Consider the following 15,635-nt stretch of genomic DNA (forward strand, 5'->3'; position numbering starts at 1 on the left):
TGGGAAGCCCAAGGTTACAATGTCTCTCTAATCTCCTCTCCGGTATGATCCCACCTCGTCACTATTGTCATGCCGGGAACAAGGACGAGAGATTGTGGTCGCAAAGGCCAAAAAGGGGAGGGGGGTATGATCCGAATTCCATGGCTTGGTTTGACGCAATCAGTCAATTGTATACTATCGTAACTTTGCCCCGTCTGATCCAAATCCGAACTTCGGTATACTGCCCCGTCGGAGAAAACCCGTCCGACCCTTTCGCAATCAATTGCAAAACAGGAAAAATAGAAGCGAAGGGCGACAGGCTCATATAGAAGAGACCTATATCTCAGAGAACTCATACCAAAACGGCCTCCCACCAGGTGTTCGGATGCAGTGAGGGAAGTTCCATCATAGCCGCAAAAAGAGAGCAGCACGGGAGACGCCCGAGAGAGACCAGAGCATATTGGGGTGGGCTACAGAGTAGGGTCCCCTGACATCTCGAATAGGGCCTCACCTAAAGTTGATGAATGTTGGTGTTGTGAATGAGGCGAAAGAAAGCAGGATAGACGTATGGAATTGCATTGTGGGTATTGTGCTCCGCCGTAGATTCGATGCAGCCAAGGCCGGAGTTCAGCCGCAATATTCTGGAACATTGGTTGCTCTTGTTTCTGCCCAGCCGGGCTACATCTGCCAGCTTCGCACTTGATCTCCCCGTCTCGTAGTCGACGTCTTTCAGCATTATCGGCAGATCCGACCTGCCACTGACAGAAGCAATCAGCAATCATGGCGTCTAAAAAGGATATGCGCCGAACTGATCTCGGTATGTCGAGACGCCATGGCTTCAGGGTCATTCAGCTAACCCGAGGGAACAAGTCATACCTTATGTCGAGCCAACAGAAGAGAAACCCGCCGATTTTAGTTCTACGTTGTCGAGCACCATGCCCATGGCAGCTGTAAGTGCAATACATAATTGCCGAGAACGAGATGACTAACATGTGCCTCAGATGTTCACCCGGAACAAGTAAGCAGCACGACCGTCTGTTCTCAGGTGTAGCTACCTACAGAAGTACTAACTACCCCTTCTTTAACAGAATGCTTGGGTGGTAAGTCATGCCGCGCAATTCTCATGTATTGGAGCTATGGCTGAGTGGACGAGGTTTGCGCTGCTATCGTCCCTCCTGAACTGGCTCGGTGAAACTCCAGCTCAAAGATCCAACAATGCTACTCCTGGATATCTATCGTTCGGCATGGCAGGTATGTGTGACCATTCCAGGACTCTATGGCAGATACACTGACGTATGATAGTCCTTGCTGTCGTAGTGGTAAGATGTGTTCGATCGACGTGACTGTTACCGGAGAGCTGCTGATAGAAGATGCTAGACATACATGCCTCTCTTCCTTCCACCTCCAGCAAATGTGCCGAGGGCTTCGCAAGCACAGTTGCCGGTGGCTTCGACATGATCGGCCGGATTGAGATGTGGCAAGGAGCTGGGACGGGGTTTGAACGCCAGCCATCTGTTGTGATGTTTTAAGTACCTGCAGTATGCCTGCTCAATAATTATTTGGCGCCACTAGCGCCACCATGCAAGATGTGATCGAATCCTATCGTCTGTCGTCCGTGGCTTAAGAGATCAAGACTGTGAATTCCTCCGTTGTGCGATGTGGTGTGATTCAGATGGCGGATCGACGTGGTCAGTAGCATGGGTGATATGCGAATAGAGTGGCGGTCCATAATACCCAGGTAGCCAAGTGAGGAGGTACCTGCAAGGAGGTACCTGCAGGTAGGTACATAGGCTGTAAGGGACGGCCAGCTGGGGAGGTGTGATGGCTTGTGCAAGCGTTGGGAAGCGCCTGGGGTGGCACCGTCAAAAGTGCCAAAGCGACTGCCAGTGACAGACACTACGACCGTACCGGGCCTGGGCTCACCAGTCTTGGCGTTTGAAACTGCGCTGGAACCTTCCCCTCCTGTTCAACTTCTCTCCCTGCGCCTTGTTTCTTCTCTTCCTTTAACAACAAATTCATTTCTACTCTCCACTCAACCCTCTCGCACTCAGTTTCAAAGACGTTCAATAAGCCCCAGTCAACGGCAATTCTTCATTTCGAATCAACGAGTTTTCTTCGGACAAACGAGTTTATGTCAACTATCCAAAACCTCAAAACCTTTGGTAAGCGACCCCTCTCGCGGCCCTTGTTCGCCACCACACCCGACAACAACAACGAGCGACAACGACCTGGAAATGCACATTGAGGCCTCCTTTTCACTGTCCACAGGGCTGCGAAGGCTAGTCACCGTTGCTGTCTTCAAGGTCCTCGGCCATCACGTTCATTTCGCCTTATCTGTTGACTATGACTAACATCTTTTGTTGACAGACCCCTTCGCGGAGGCCGACGACGACACTGGGGAAGCGAAGCAATCCCAGAATTACATACACATCCGTATTCAGCGTAAGGAACGATGTCACCCTCAATACGTACCATCGTGCTGACGCAGAAATCACAGAGCGAAATGGTCGCAAGACTTTGACAACCGTTCAAGGCCTTCCTAAGAAGTTCGATCAAAAGAAGATTCTCAAGGTCATCAAGAAGAAATTCGGTGTGTATACATGTGCCTTCAGTTCTTACACCAACTAATTACAATTAGCTTGCAATGGCACCATCGTTACCGACAGTGAGATGGGTGAGGTGATCCAGCTTCAGGGTGATCAACGTAAAGATGTTCAAGAGTTTTTGGTCGCCAAAGATGGCCTCGAGCTCGACGCTAAAACCATCAAGGTAAGCACACAAGACACTTGATTGCGCTTGTTTGCAGGTTTACTGATTGCCACACAGGTTCACGGTTTCTAAACGCTTCAACCGACATTCTGCGCTATCCTGCTCGGTCGTCGAGGACAGATAGAAGTTGTCGCCTGATTGAGAAACATTTTCCTTGAAACGATTACTTCTTAACGTCCCACGCTTTCAGGCCGTTGCAGCGGCCAACTTACGATAGCATTTGCAGGATGGGACTGGTTGCATGCTTTATGATACCCACAAATAGAAACGTGCTTTCGGGATGATGTGATGAGGCCACAGTCCTAGAGAAGAGGACGGGTTCATGAGGGAGGATATGGGATGCTGGCAGCACTGATTACTGGACAATTAAAGGTCGGGCTGTTCTCTCGCTGACACTACCAGCTCCGTAAGATAGCTTCCTAATGGATATGTTATCATTGGAGTTCTGACAGTCTGCCAATCTCTGCCATTCGCCCTTTGTTCACCTCGATCAGACGCTTGTCGCTGTAGCCTGTACGAATACATCAAGACATCGGCAGAGCCTCCCCGGGGGCCCGGTGGCTATAGGGAAGCCTCTGGCTGGTCCAAATGGGGGCTAGCTGGTCCTAGTTAGTGATCCTTTCGTCATGCCAAGGACTCCCAAGCAATCTGGGGTTCATACAACGACAGCGAACTTTCTAACTCTCGATTTCGTGATCATGTTCGCTTCTTCCTCGCGTATTGCCATAGTCTGGTCCAAAATCACTACCGAGTATCGATATTACCCCAGGGTCTCCGCTGACCGTGCGATCATTCACTTCAGGGGAATGCAGCCGCCATAGCTGCAAACAACGGCCCACTGGCGACCACCGACCCCTCGCCAGCTTATCGTGAATCCTTGAGCCGAGTGTGTACGTCTTCTTCGGCGACGGGCCCTCAGCAGTATGGAGATGATGGCAGAAAAGGCAGTGTTGCTAGAAGTGCAAGGTATCCACGTGTAGCTGTGGTGCTTGGAGTCCAGCCACAGTGGCATATACCTCTGCTTCTTTGCCGTGCGTTGTCGACAATATCTGCGTCATGGTGGGCTTGCCATATCTGCATCAGCATCTACCGCCTCGTATGGCATTCGAACCATCCAGCTGCTGGTTTTAGCGGCCCCAACGAGAAAGGCCTCTTGGAAGATTCTATCTTCGAGCGGATAGCCATCGCTCAGGTTGCCTTGAGTTTCCTCTGGGTAAGTCAAGAGGCCCCCACTGTGCATTTATTCAGAGCGAAAACTATAGACAGATTGCTGATGGGCATACCAGGCTGCGGCAGCTGCATACCTCGCCCATGTGTTCGCGTCATCGTTGATGTCTCGGTGGCTGTTGCACTATTCTCCATTTGCCGTTCTGGTCCGCCTTTGCAGCCTTTCGATTGTCCTGTCCTTCGGCTGTAAGCAGGTATTTCGCTTTTCCGCCGCCCTGGAACCCGACCTTTCCAAGATGAGTCGAAATTTGCTGGTGTGGATCGCGATTTCCATCACCTTGATGCTCCTTTATTTTTTCACACAGCAGGACATAGCAGTGGAAGAGGACAGGGACGATCGCCGGAGGAGGCAAGTGTTGCGATTGAAATGCCTATACGTGATATCAGCATGCAGCCTTCTCAGCCTTTTTGTCCTGGTATGTCTCATTCAGGTTGATACACCACCTTGGCAGGCCTACGAGTGGGATTCTTTAGTACCACCAAAACTTGTGCGCTGGGTCAAGACAGAACTTTGAGTAATCTAGCCGCCTTCAGCAAAGGATCTTTACCATGATATCTACAAGGTCATTACGCGTGCTACCAAATGCAAACTTCATTTTAGTGTAACGAATCTACTTGTTGCTGATCTGAAGTGCATTCAACTTGATCATATCCCACAATATCCAACTCATCACATTCATGGTCTCTCACACCACTGGTCTGCCACCAGACCTGAGTATGTAATTAGCAATAATACTTGTATAGTCGTGAAGACCGTCGAGGGACACGAGTGACACATCTCTTCTGTTAAAGCAGCGATCGATGTTCACAATCTCGGCAAAGTTGCCACAGTGTTTTGCCCCTTTGCTGCCTGCGTTGGACAAATAAATTTCAGCTCAGTATTTCATCAAGACCACATCAACCAACTTCATCGGCGTAACAGTCAAGATGGCGTGGCGCAATCAAGGCATTACAGGTTCGAACAACATTCCTCTCGGAACACGTCGTCGGTTTGGAGGCGAAAGCAACGGTGACTCGCAGAATGGAAGCTCTGCCAACTCTCCCGTGTACGGAGATTCGGGCAAGCGTGGGCGTAGTCCTACCAGAGGTATGTTGCTCCTCCTCTCGATCAATGTCAGATGCTAACAAATGCAGCTGAGCCTGCTGCCGATGGCGTGAAGAGACGTAGGAAGCGAAACCGATGGGGTGAGGCTGGCGAGAACAAAGCCGCAGGCCTCATGGGACTTCCCACCATGATCCAAGCAAACATGACAGCAGAGCAGCTTGATGCATATACTCTTCACTTGCGTATCGAAGAGATCAGTCAAAAGCTTCGTATCAATGACGTTGTCCCTGCGGAGGCAGATAGGTATGTTCTTCCACCCACAAATGAACGACAGCAGCTCACAAATTTCACAGGTCTCCATCTCCACCGCCTCAATACGACAACTTCGGTCGCCGAGTCAACACTCGAGAGTTCCGCTACCGAAAGCGTCTAGAGGATGAAAGACACAAGCTCATTGAGAAGGCCATGAAGACCATTCCTAACTATCACCCACCGTCTGATTACCGACGACCGACCAAGACCCAAGAAAAGGTCTATGTGCCAGTGAATGACTATCCCGAGATTAACTTTAGTATGCTAACTAACCCTCTAACTCTGCTCCTAACCCATTTGTTTTACTCTTGTGCGTGCTATCGCCTGTCTATGAGGCTGTGTGGATAGGCGTGGTGTACCCTGCACTAACGAGAACTCTCCCCAAATCGCGTTTTCTTTTTGACTACCAGATACTAACACTTAGCTCCAAAGTCGGTCTACTTATTGGACCTCGTGGTAACACGTTGAAGAAGATGGAAAATGAATCAGGGGCCAAGATTGCCATTCGAGGCAAAGGCTCCGTCAAAGAAGGAAAAGGCCGATCTGACGCAGCTCACACCAGCAACCAGGAAGAAGACTTGCATTGTCTCATTATGGCAGACACTGAGGAAAAGGTCAACAAGGCCAAGAAGTTGATTCACAACGTCATTGAAACCGCGGCGTCCATTCCCGAAGGACAGAACGAGTTGAAGCGTAATCAACTTAGGGAACTTGCCGCGCTCAACGGAACACTGCGCGACGACGAGAATCAAGCTTGCCAGAATTGTGAGTTCCTCCCTCGTCATCATCATCAAATGACACTGAAGCTAACATTCGCAGGTGGACAAATCGGTCATCGTAAATATGACTGTCCAGAGCAGCGCAACTTCACTGCGAACATCATCTGCCGAGTTTGTGGTAATGCTGGTCACATGGCAAGGGATTGTCCAGACAGACAACGAGGCAGTGACATGCGGAACAATGTTCCGGGTGGATTTCAGCAACGTCGCCTTGGTCCTTCGGATGCTGTCGACCGGGAAATGGAGGTATGTGTTGAACTGCCCTTTCATCAAATGACATACATTAACACCTTACAGAACCTCATGCAAGAACTCTCCGGAAACCCCTCGGATGGCCCAGTTGGTCGTATTGAGGCTGCCCCTGGAAGCTATGATCAAGGAGATTCGTACGGAGGCGGTGGCCGCGGTGCTAGCGGTGGCGGCGATTCTCGTCCATGGGCCAGGCAACCGACTGGTGGCCCTGCTCCCTGGCAACGGGATCGACATGACCGCGATACCGGTTCCTCGCTTCCACCTTGGCAGCAAGGCCGTCAAGCCGACTATGGATCTGCTCCAGGTCACCAAGCCGCACCCTGGCAACAGCAAGCACCTCCTCCGCCTCCAGGGCAAGGTTATGGCTATGGCGGTGGCTATCCAGGTTACGACCAACAAGCAACCTATGGCGTTCCCCCTCCTCCACCATCTGCTCCTCCTGGGATCAGCTCTTTCCTTCAGCAATATGGTCAAGCACCTCCTCCGCCTCCCGATGGAGCTGCTCCGCCGCCGCCACCGGATGCGCAACCTCCGCCACCAAGCAACGACTATGTTCCTCCCCCACCGCCGCCAGCATAAAGCATTGGCGCGTCAGAGTTGATTGCAGACAGAACATTTGGTCTGGTGGTACATCAGCCCTGAGCTAGTGCATTCGGAGGGTATCGAACAACAGGGCAAAGGTGGTTTTGGGTCACGGGTCTTAATTGTTCTTGTTTTTGTTTTTCTGGGTAGGAACTCTCCTCTTTGCTGTGCAGTAGGTTCTACAATTGTCTTGTACAATGCCACTCCCTCGAGGGGTAGCAAAGTGCATAGCAATCTGGGCGCATTGAAGCACAAGGTAAGGCAGCGAGGCTCCTTTTAGTTGTTTGTGGAGACGAGGAATAAAATTGTAACTTGAAGGGGATATTGTAATTGATATTTTGCACCTTTTGTTTTTAAATAAAAGGACTGGCCTCGAGTTTCGACTCTTGCAATTCGTGATTTGCATGCTGTTGTATTACGATGGTGGCGATGTGAAACGAAGAATTCATCGACACCGCCTCTGTCTCTGCCTCTGCGTGTGCCTTTGCCTGCGCTTGGGTTCTTTGGCTAACCCAACATCAAAACGTGATAAGTTCAGAAAGGGGTATACCAGAACAAATAAAACTTTCCCCGGTCTGGTTGCTGAGTGAGCTGAACAACACCAGCATGGCACTTGTCATATAGTTATCTCTGTATGACTTGCGTCACGCTTGCACTCCGATTTCCTTTTCATTTGTCATCTGCTTCATCGACACCATTCCGGGGGTGGGGAGAAGGGGGGGTATGTGTGTGTGTTTGTGATCGTTGGGTTGGTTACATTTCGTTTTGGTTGTTGTTCGTCCCCGTAGCCGTCCCCTTTTCTCCTTTCCTCGGCCGTCGCACCACTCACTACCTTGCTTGCTAAAGATATGGCTTTCACGAAGAGTAGATGCCGTGAGATATGCGCTCCCCTTCTCTCTCTGTCGGTGGGTCGGTCCGTTTGTCTGTCTGTCTGTCTGTCTGTGTGGTAGGGTTGTCTGTTTCTTCAATTCAAGTACTTATTGTACCAATCGATGGCGTGCTTTTTACTCTCGGCGAAGCCCTTTTCGTTGACGTCGTCGTTCTTGCCGACGGGGGCACGGACGCAGAAGCCGTGGACGCAGCCGTCGTACATTCTGAACTCGTACGTGCAGCCGCCGCTGCCGGACTCGCCCACCTGGGACCGCACCAAGGCCTCGACCTTTTCGGCCTCGGCCTTGTTGAACTGCATGTCTTCAACGGCCACGGCGACGGTGTAGGGGACCTTGAATTTCGAGATGGCGTCGACGACCATCTGGGGCGTCTTGATAATGTAGCTTGGGTGACCGTTGAACTGGGCGTCGATGAGCCTGACTTTGCTGACGTCGTCGTCGGCGGCGGCGGCGGTTGTGCTTGTTCCCTCCTGGGCTGCTTCGGCGCAGAGCTTTGTGCTCGGCCACGCGCCCCAGCAGAACCCGGCGACGCCGAGCTTGCCGCCTTCGGGCAGGTCGGCTTTGACGGCGCGCGCGTACGCCAGGACCTGCGGGTAGACCTTCTCGGGGTGGGCGTGCATCATGAAGGGCACGGCTTGAACGATGAGCGTGACGAGAGCGGAGGCCTTGGCGAGGACGCCGCCGACGGTCCATTTTGCATTTGGTGTCCGGAGGACGTCCATCTTGTGCAAGAGCTCTATGGACATGCCGCCTCCGTACTAAAAATCGTAGGAAAAGGAGGCGAGGATGCTGTCAGCCTTTGAAATCGTAACTTTGGCCCTTTTGATCTATGGGGAATCCAAGGGAAGTAACTTTGAAGCAAAGCAAAAGTCAAGTAAAGTAAAGTAAAGCCAGGTTGATTGATACATGTAGGGAAGGTAGACACCGTAGCTGAATCAACGTGCTGTGTGTTTTGCTTCGTTGCTTTGGTTGATGTTGAATAGGTCAGGTAGGTATGTAAGGTGTATATCAAAACCCCGACTTATCAGCGCAAAAAAACAAATCACTTACAACAACATCTGGAAGGTACACTTTACATCCCGTCCCCGCTGCGTACTCGTCGGCGAGGATCTTGTTGTTGACCAGTTTCAACGAGAAGATGTCGGGAAGGTAGATGATTGTCGATTTGCTCTTGGACGGATCGCTACCACCTGCGACGTACGTGCGGATGCCGTGGATGGTTTCGATTGTGCCTTTGGGCTCGGCGTGGTCGTGGACTGAGCCACTGAAACAAGCTGGACAGGACATGGTGAGCCCGAGTCGTGCGGTTTGGAAGAAGAGTGTTGTTGAGGATATTTGCGGGAAATCGTTCAACTCTTCAATAAAGCTCCAGGGAAAGTCAAGGCGGGGAAACTATGCGAGAGATAAGAATATCACGGGTGCATAACGTTAAGAACACTCAAGAGCTCTCGTTGAGGAACCCCCGCCTCCCTTATAAGACGTTGTCTTGAATACGAGTACGTCGTCCGATTCGCCTAAAATCCGTTCAGTCAAATCATTTGAATCTCGTTTGATTCGATAGGCGCTAAGACCCTTGTTATCACCGAGAGAATGCATATGCAGCACAGCGTCGTCGTCGCCGCCGAATCAAGAACGGCCGGTCGGACTGTGTCTGTGATTCGATCGACCAACCGGGCCGGTTTCGCAACGGGGCTTCGAACGGTGATAGATGCTCCGTCCCGACTCGGCATCGCTTGATACCGAGGCTTTTTTTGGCCTTTACGGTGCAATACGATTGCGCCATTGGCCGGTCCGCACAATTTTTTGGGCTGACGAGGCTCTGTTGAGAGTTCTTCACATATCGCCCATACAGACTGACATAAGCCAGGTGTTTGTTTGTACGGGTCCGTTTGTCTGACGTAGCAACTCGTACGCAGAATAGAGAGGCCGGCATCGATGGGTTGAAATCTCTTGGAGCGGAACCAAACAAAAGTTATAATCATTATAATGGTGAGTGTATGATATTGCTTGTCTAAGAGACTTTCAAAGTCTCATCATCTATCTACCTTTTCATCTTCGAGTAACTCACTAAAACCAAAACAAAATGTTCAGCCTCACGCAGATGCATCGAATTTTTCCGCCTCGTTAAGCAAAAGAGAAGCATACGACCAACTTCTCGGCTCGCTGGAGGCTCTACTCGAAGGTCAACGGAACTGGGTCGCCAACACCGCCAACACGGCGTCGTTATTGTGGCACCTATACCATTCCCTGCCGGCACCGTCGGCGTCGGTGAACTGGAGCGGGTTCTACGTTCTCGATCCGGCAGACCCTGAAAACCAACTCATTCTCGGGCCCTTTATGGGCAAAGTTGCATGTCAGACGATACGGATCGGTAAAGGCGTGTGTGGTGCTGCCGCCGAAAACGAGGGGAGGACCGTCTTGGTCAAAGACGTCGAGGAGTTTCCCGGGCACATCGCGTGCGACGGTGATAGTCGAAGTGAGATTGTGGTTCCAATAAAGAGTGGTGGCAAGGTATGTGCATTCAATTCAACAAACCTCTTGTCGCAACTCTGCTTCCTTACCCCGGTCCTTTTGAGACAAGCATACTGATGAATTAATTGATCTTCTCTAGGTTGTCGGTGTTATTGATATCGACTGTGCCGAAGTCAGCGGATTCGATGGCGAGGACCAGACAGGGCTGGAGAAAATCGCTGATCTGCTCGGCAAATCGTGTGACTGGTAGAAACGAGCAACGGGTACCCCTGATCCATAGAAACGCGACAACGGTGGATTGATCCTGTTCTTTTGACATATTCATTCTTTCGTTGTTGCAAAGTCCAATCCGTGCTGTTGTGGGTATCAATTCGTCGATATGCTATCTAGCCTTTACATCTGATGGTCAAGCACGTCTCTTCACACTTCATTTGCAGCTGTGCCGAGTTTCCGGGTTCCGTGTCAGACCTGCCCTCACATCGCTTGAGCTGCATTGTCCCACGACCAAATTTCTTGATACATGGTCTGCTGGTGGGAGATATTGCCAAATCCACATCGTTTCAGTTTCGCTGAATCCTGAAATCGACTCATGCCTTAGCGCCATCCTTCCAGTTACTTCCGGCTCGAGAACTCTTGATGATCTTGGATACCGTCTCTTCAAGTTCATCCCAGTCATCCGTGGCAACTTTCGTCATCTCAGTATTGAAATATTTCTGAATCTCCATCAATTTCTCCCAGTCCTCGCGATTGCTGATGAAAGTCACCGCGACACCAACACGTCCAAATCGTCCAGTTCGTCCAATGCGGTGGAGGTACGTCTGAGGGTCCGCGGCGAATTTACCACGTCCGATGAATTTGTCCGGAACATCGTAGTTGATGACCATAGACACCGACTGAACATCAATTCCACGTGCAAGAACATTGGTGGTGATCAGGACTTTGGCATGTCCCGTGCGGAAAGAGTCGATGATGACGTCTCGTTGTGCACCTTCGTAGCCACCGGTCAATGATACAACCTTGTGGCCTTCGGCAGTCATGCGTTGTTCGATGGCGAGTGCCGTTTCTCGAGTCTACCGTACTGTTAGCAAGGATGAAACAGGCCGAGCGTCCGTACTCACTTTGACGAAGATGATTGAAGATCCAATGGTCAACAAGCCGTAGAACTTCACTAATACATCGTACTTGGCTTGATCACCATCGCAGTCGAGATAGATTTGCTTGATGCCCTCGACCGTCAAGTCTTGGTGTTGCAAAGTCATCTCATTGGCGCCAGGAGCAAAGTTCTGTGCATACTTGATGACTTGGTCAGGGAAAGTCGCGGAGAAGAGAATGATCTGAATGTTCTTGGGTAGCATGCTAAATGATTGTTAGTGGATTGTTGGAAATTGGGCTCGCTCCTTAGAATACTCACGATTTGACACGGATACATTGGTCACCAAGACCTTGTTGGTCAAGCATGTTGTCAGCTTCGTCCAAAACGAGGACTTTCAATTGTCTAACATCCATGGATCGCTTGCGGATCATGTCCATTGTTGTGCCGGGAGTTCCGACAATGACCGAAGCTTCAATCTTTCGAGATCGCGCAGCAGCATCTTGAGGGACAGCTGCTTCGACAATAAGTCCTGGAATAAATGATCCCATGACCTTAACCACACCCTGAATTTGACGGGCCAATTCTCTGCTGGGAGCCAAAATGAGTGCTTGAGGAGTCTTCTGCATCTGTTCCGAGCTGAGGTCGATTCGGTGCAGGATGTTGAGGACAAATGCTGCAGTTTTTCCAGTGCCAGACTGGGATTGACCGATGAGGTTTTGCGGTGGGTTGATGAGGAGCAGGGGCAACGTGCGCTCTTGGACCTTTGAGGGTTTCCGGAAGTTCATGCTCGTGACTCCTTTGAGGATCTCCTCCGACCTGATCTTGTTATTATCCAACAATGCCTTGCTGAGAGACGTACTTACAAGCCAAGTTGCTCGAACGAAGTCGCGGAATAGAGAGGATTGTTTGGGTCAGCCTGAAGGTCTGCCAACTTGACATTAACCTCGTATGCAGGCTCTTGTAATTGTGATCCACCAAAAGGTTCCGTGGCACCGTCGACTTGCGATCCTGCTACAGCCGATTCGGAGGCCACTGTTTCACCCATATTTGCGGTAGAAGGAGGCTGTTCAGTCGCGGGAGATGCAACCTCGTCCGCCCATGAGGTCCCAGACTTGGGTTGGAAGGAATCAGCTTGCGCTGAGAGTTCAGGTTTAGAGATGCGGTCTGCAAGAGAGCCGCCAGCCGACGGTTGCCCAGACATCGTGGAAGATTGGATATCAAGTCGTGATCGACGTAGTGTCCGATGTGTGTCGCAGGCAAACAAAGGTTTGAGTCTGGTGATGGAAGGATGAAGGATGGCTTGGAGGTCGAGGGAGAGTTGGGATTTTGAAGGACGATTGACCTCAATTGAAGAAAAATGTACTGAGAAGACAATGAGGCTTTTTGACTATTGTGTTTATTGCAAAATTTCCTGCCACAATAGGAGGTGAGGCAGTAATGAATGATTGAGGCAGTTGTGAATAAGGCTCCCGTCCGCCGGTGGTGAATTGATAGAAAAATAGCCTGCGTGCCACAATTCTTTGTTAGTGGCGCAGGCGCACATTGCGATGCGGGGTGTGCGTATAAGTGCCACGAGTCCCTGTTCAGCCCCGCCGGCCTATGAGATGCGCCTATTGCGATGCCTGAGCCACAATTCCAGGGCGCCCAGAGCCAAATGAGCCAGGCCTCGCAAGGCTCCCCGAGAACGGGCGGAAACGCACGCACTGAGGTGCTCATCCCCGCCAGATCTTCGGCCGTCACCACAACGAGAGACGCTGCACCACATCCCGGCCAAGATTGCTGCTGCGACACAGGACAAACAGGCCATTTGTCTGGTCTATGGAGTTCCGTTCAAGACATGGAGTAGTGTGCTTCTCGTCTGGCTGACCTGTCTACATCATGGCCCAGGTTGCAACTGTCAGCTTTGGCGCCGAACTCAAAGTATGTTGACACTCTCAACTGAAGCTGACTGTGACTGACACACCACAGGACGGTTACAAGGCTGTCGACAACTGGGTAAGTTAAGCCTTCGACCTCACGACCTCACAGTCACTGATAGCGGCACCTCAGGTCAGTCTCGGCATCAACTGGCTCACTGAAATTCAAGAGTTCTACCAAGAGCGCTCTGCGATCGAGAAAGACTACAGTCAAAAGTTGACTGCGTTGGCGAAAAAGTACTACGACAAGAAATCAAAAAGGTCCAGCAATCTGAGTGTTGGAGACAACCCTGCCCTGACGCCAGGTTCCTTGGAAGCGGCGTCTCTCACAACATGGACGACGCAGTTATCGACGTTGGAAGCCAGGGCCAACGAGCATGGCAAGTTTGCGCAAGACCTGATAAGTCAGGTTGCGACACCGCTGGAATATAACGCCAGAAAACTCGAAGAGCTGAGGAAAAGCCATGCGGAATATAACAATAAGTTGGTCAAAGAACGAGATTCATCTTATGGCGAATTGAAAAGGCTGAAAACAAAATACGACAGCGTATGTCAAGAGGTGGAAAATCGAAGAAGAAAAGCAGAATCTGGGCTCGACAAAGCTAAGGCTCAGAATGCATACAACCAGCAAGTGATGGAGATGAACAACGTCAAGAACACTTACTTGATAGGTATCAATGTGACGAATAAACTGAAGGAATGTTACTATCACGAATATGTACCGGAACTTCTTGATTCTCTACAGGATTTGAACGAAACAAGGGTATCGAAGCTGAACTCACTGTGGCTGGTGGCGACAGATCTTGAGACGAATACCCTCAAGCGAAGCATCGACCATCTGTCGCATCTGGCATCCGAAATACCGAGAAACAACCCCAGTTTAGACAGCAACATGTTTGTGCGACACAATGCTGTTCAATGGCAGGAGCCCTCTGACATGGTGTTTGAGCCATCTCCGGTCTGGCTAGATCCAGACAACATGATGACGGACGAAACGTCCAAGATCTTCTTGCGCAACATCTTGCAAAAGAGCAAGCCACTTGTCAATCAACTTAAGACCGAATCTGCACAGAAACATCGCGACCTCGAGAACGTCAAAAAGGCTCGACAGAACATCCGAGAAGGTAAAGACAAGCGCGATGAAGTCCTGTGTGTGGTCTCACAGTTCGCCGTGCAAGAAGAGTTGCATGCAATTGATCGAAAACGATTGACTGCCGAGGTGGAAACGTCGACCATAACCTCCGTGGTGGGTGATCTCAGTATGTATGGCAAGAGCCATGCCTTCAAATCTGAAACGTTCAAAATCCCTACAAACTGTGATCTTTGCGGAGATCGCATATGGGGTCTCAGCGCCAAAGGCTTCATTTGCACGGACTGTGGCTTTACCTGTCACAGCAAATGCCAGATGAAAGTACCAGCCGATTGCCCTGGTGAGCAAACGAAGGAAGAGAAGAAGAAATTGAAGGTAGAGCGACAAGCCGCTGCATCTGTGGCTGTCGAGGCTCCTGCTACCAATGGTCAAAACTCTGGAGCGCCTTTAACAAGGCAGGATACAATGAGCAGTCTCTCGTCCGGCTACGCGGCTAGCGCTACACGCTCTGTTTCTGGGACCATTCCAAGATCGACGGGTGAAGATGTCAGCTCTCCCTTGACCACAATAACCTCGGCCTCTGGCTCAACCTCTGGACCTCGACGGAACAGAATAGTTGCTCCTCCGCCCACGACTTATGTAAGCGCACCTGCGGATTCCGCCATGAACGGGAGTGGCCAGAAAAGGGGTAAAATGTTATATGCGTACGAAGCACGGGATGACGGCGAGATCTCGCTGCCCGAAGGTGCGGAATTCAAGATTGTAGAACCCGATGGTAAGTTTTATAATTATCTGTGAGGCATTTGAGTTTGCTTTGCGATACTGATTGATCTCAGATGGTGGCTGGACAAAGGTCCACGCCGGTATGGGCAAAGAAGGTCTAGTGCCGACCGCTTATCTTGAAGAGTTACCCACACCTGCAAGTACGCCGGCACAAGAACGACCCCCGTCACTGTATTCGAACTCTAGTGCATCACTGGCGTCTTCCAACATGGCAGCTGGCAAGAAGAAGCAAGGGCCAGCGGTAGCACCCAAACGTGGAGCCAAGAAGGTCAAATACGTAGAGGCGTTGTATCCTTACACCGCACAAAGTGATGCCGAGTTCGACATGGCTGAAGGTGAAAAATTCATTTTGATCAGCATGGGCAGCGGCGATGGGTGGGCGGATGTTGAAAAGAACGGCGAGACGCGAAGTGTTCCTGCGAATTACATACAGGAGGTTTAGACCT

At 50.8% G+C, this 15,635-nt stretch overlaps 7 protein-coding genes across 7 annotated transcripts; 5 read left to right on the forward strand and 2 right to left on the reverse strand.

The window, feature by feature from the left end:
* Positions 1 to 759: 759 nt before the first annotated feature.
* On the forward strand, positions 760 to 1,437 carry PV08_06770 (uncharacterized protein; the record flags this gene model as incomplete). The annotated part of the gene is made up of 7 exons (XM_016381103.1): positions 760 to 796; positions 850 to 929; positions 981 to 997; positions 1,068 to 1,079; positions 1,133 to 1,230; positions 1,282 to 1,298; positions 1,357 to 1,437. The coding sequence occupies 7 exons, from the start codon at positions 760 to 762 to the stop codon at positions 1,435 to 1,437; spliced, it is 342 nt and encodes a 113-aa protein (XP_016234205.1).
* Positions 1,438 to 2,110: 673 nt separating this feature from the next.
* Positions 2,111 to 2,820, forward strand: PV08_06771 (translation initiation factor SUI1; the record flags this gene model as incomplete). Its single annotated transcript, XM_016381104.1, has 5 exons — positions 2,111 to 2,141; positions 2,347 to 2,421; positions 2,477 to 2,569; positions 2,618 to 2,748; positions 2,806 to 2,820. The coding sequence occupies 5 exons, from the start codon at positions 2,111 to 2,113 to the stop codon at positions 2,818 to 2,820; spliced, it is 345 nt and encodes a 114-aa protein (XP_016234206.1).
* Positions 2,821 to 4,902: 2,082 nt separating this feature from the next.
* On the forward strand, positions 4,903 to 6,942 carry PV08_06772 (branchpoint-bridging protein; the record flags this gene model as incomplete). The annotated part of the gene is made up of 6 exons (XM_016381105.1): positions 4,903 to 5,062; positions 5,110 to 5,323; positions 5,374 to 5,591; positions 5,765 to 6,097; positions 6,152 to 6,357; positions 6,409 to 6,942. The coding sequence occupies 6 exons, from the start codon at positions 4,903 to 4,905 to the stop codon at positions 6,940 to 6,942; spliced, it is 1,665 nt and encodes a 554-aa protein (XP_016234207.1).
* A 967-nt stretch (positions 6,943 to 7,909) lies between these two features.
* PV08_06773 (uncharacterized protein) lies at positions 7,910 to 9,122 on the reverse strand (the record flags this gene model as incomplete). Its single annotated transcript, XM_016381106.1, has 2 exons — positions 7,910 to 8,593; positions 8,886 to 9,122. The coding sequence occupies 2 exons, from the start codon at positions 9,120 to 9,122 to the stop codon at positions 7,910 to 7,912; spliced, it is 921 nt and encodes a 306-aa protein (XP_016234208.1).
* A 699-nt stretch (positions 9,123 to 9,821) lies between these two features.
* PV08_06774 (uncharacterized protein) lies at positions 9,822 to 10,557 on the forward strand (the record flags this gene model as incomplete). Its single annotated transcript, XM_016381107.1, has 3 exons — positions 9,822 to 9,830; positions 9,927 to 10,346; positions 10,447 to 10,557. 3 exons carry the CDS (start codon positions 9,822 to 9,824, stop codon positions 10,555 to 10,557), a joined length of 540 nt encoding a protein of 179 aa, XP_016234209.1.
* Positions 10,558 to 10,894: 337 nt separating this feature from the next.
* On the reverse strand, positions 10,895 to 12,601 carry PV08_06775 (uncharacterized protein; the record flags this gene model as incomplete). The annotated part of the gene is made up of 4 exons (XM_016381108.1): positions 10,895 to 11,377; positions 11,426 to 11,663; positions 11,719 to 12,216; positions 12,264 to 12,601. 4 exons carry the CDS (start codon positions 12,599 to 12,601, stop codon positions 10,895 to 10,897), a joined length of 1,557 nt encoding a protein of 518 aa, XP_016234210.1.
* Positions 12,602 to 13,278: 677 nt separating this feature from the next.
* PV08_06776 (uncharacterized protein) lies at positions 13,279 to 15,631 on the forward strand (the record flags this gene model as incomplete). Its single annotated transcript, XM_016381109.1, has 4 exons — positions 13,279 to 13,320; positions 13,369 to 13,395; positions 13,450 to 15,181; positions 15,243 to 15,631. The coding sequence occupies 4 exons, from the start codon at positions 13,279 to 13,281 to the stop codon at positions 15,629 to 15,631; spliced, it is 2,190 nt and encodes a 729-aa protein (XP_016234211.1).
* Positions 15,632 to 15,635: the final 4 nt, after the last annotated feature.

Source organism: Exophiala spinifera (assembly GCF_000836115.1).
Source record: "Exophiala spinifera strain CBS 89968 unplaced genomic scaffold supercont1.5, whole genome shotgun sequence".
Lineage (NCBI taxonomy): Eukaryota > Fungi > Ascomycota > Eurotiomycetes > Chaetothyriales > Herpotrichiellaceae > Exophiala > Exophiala spinifera.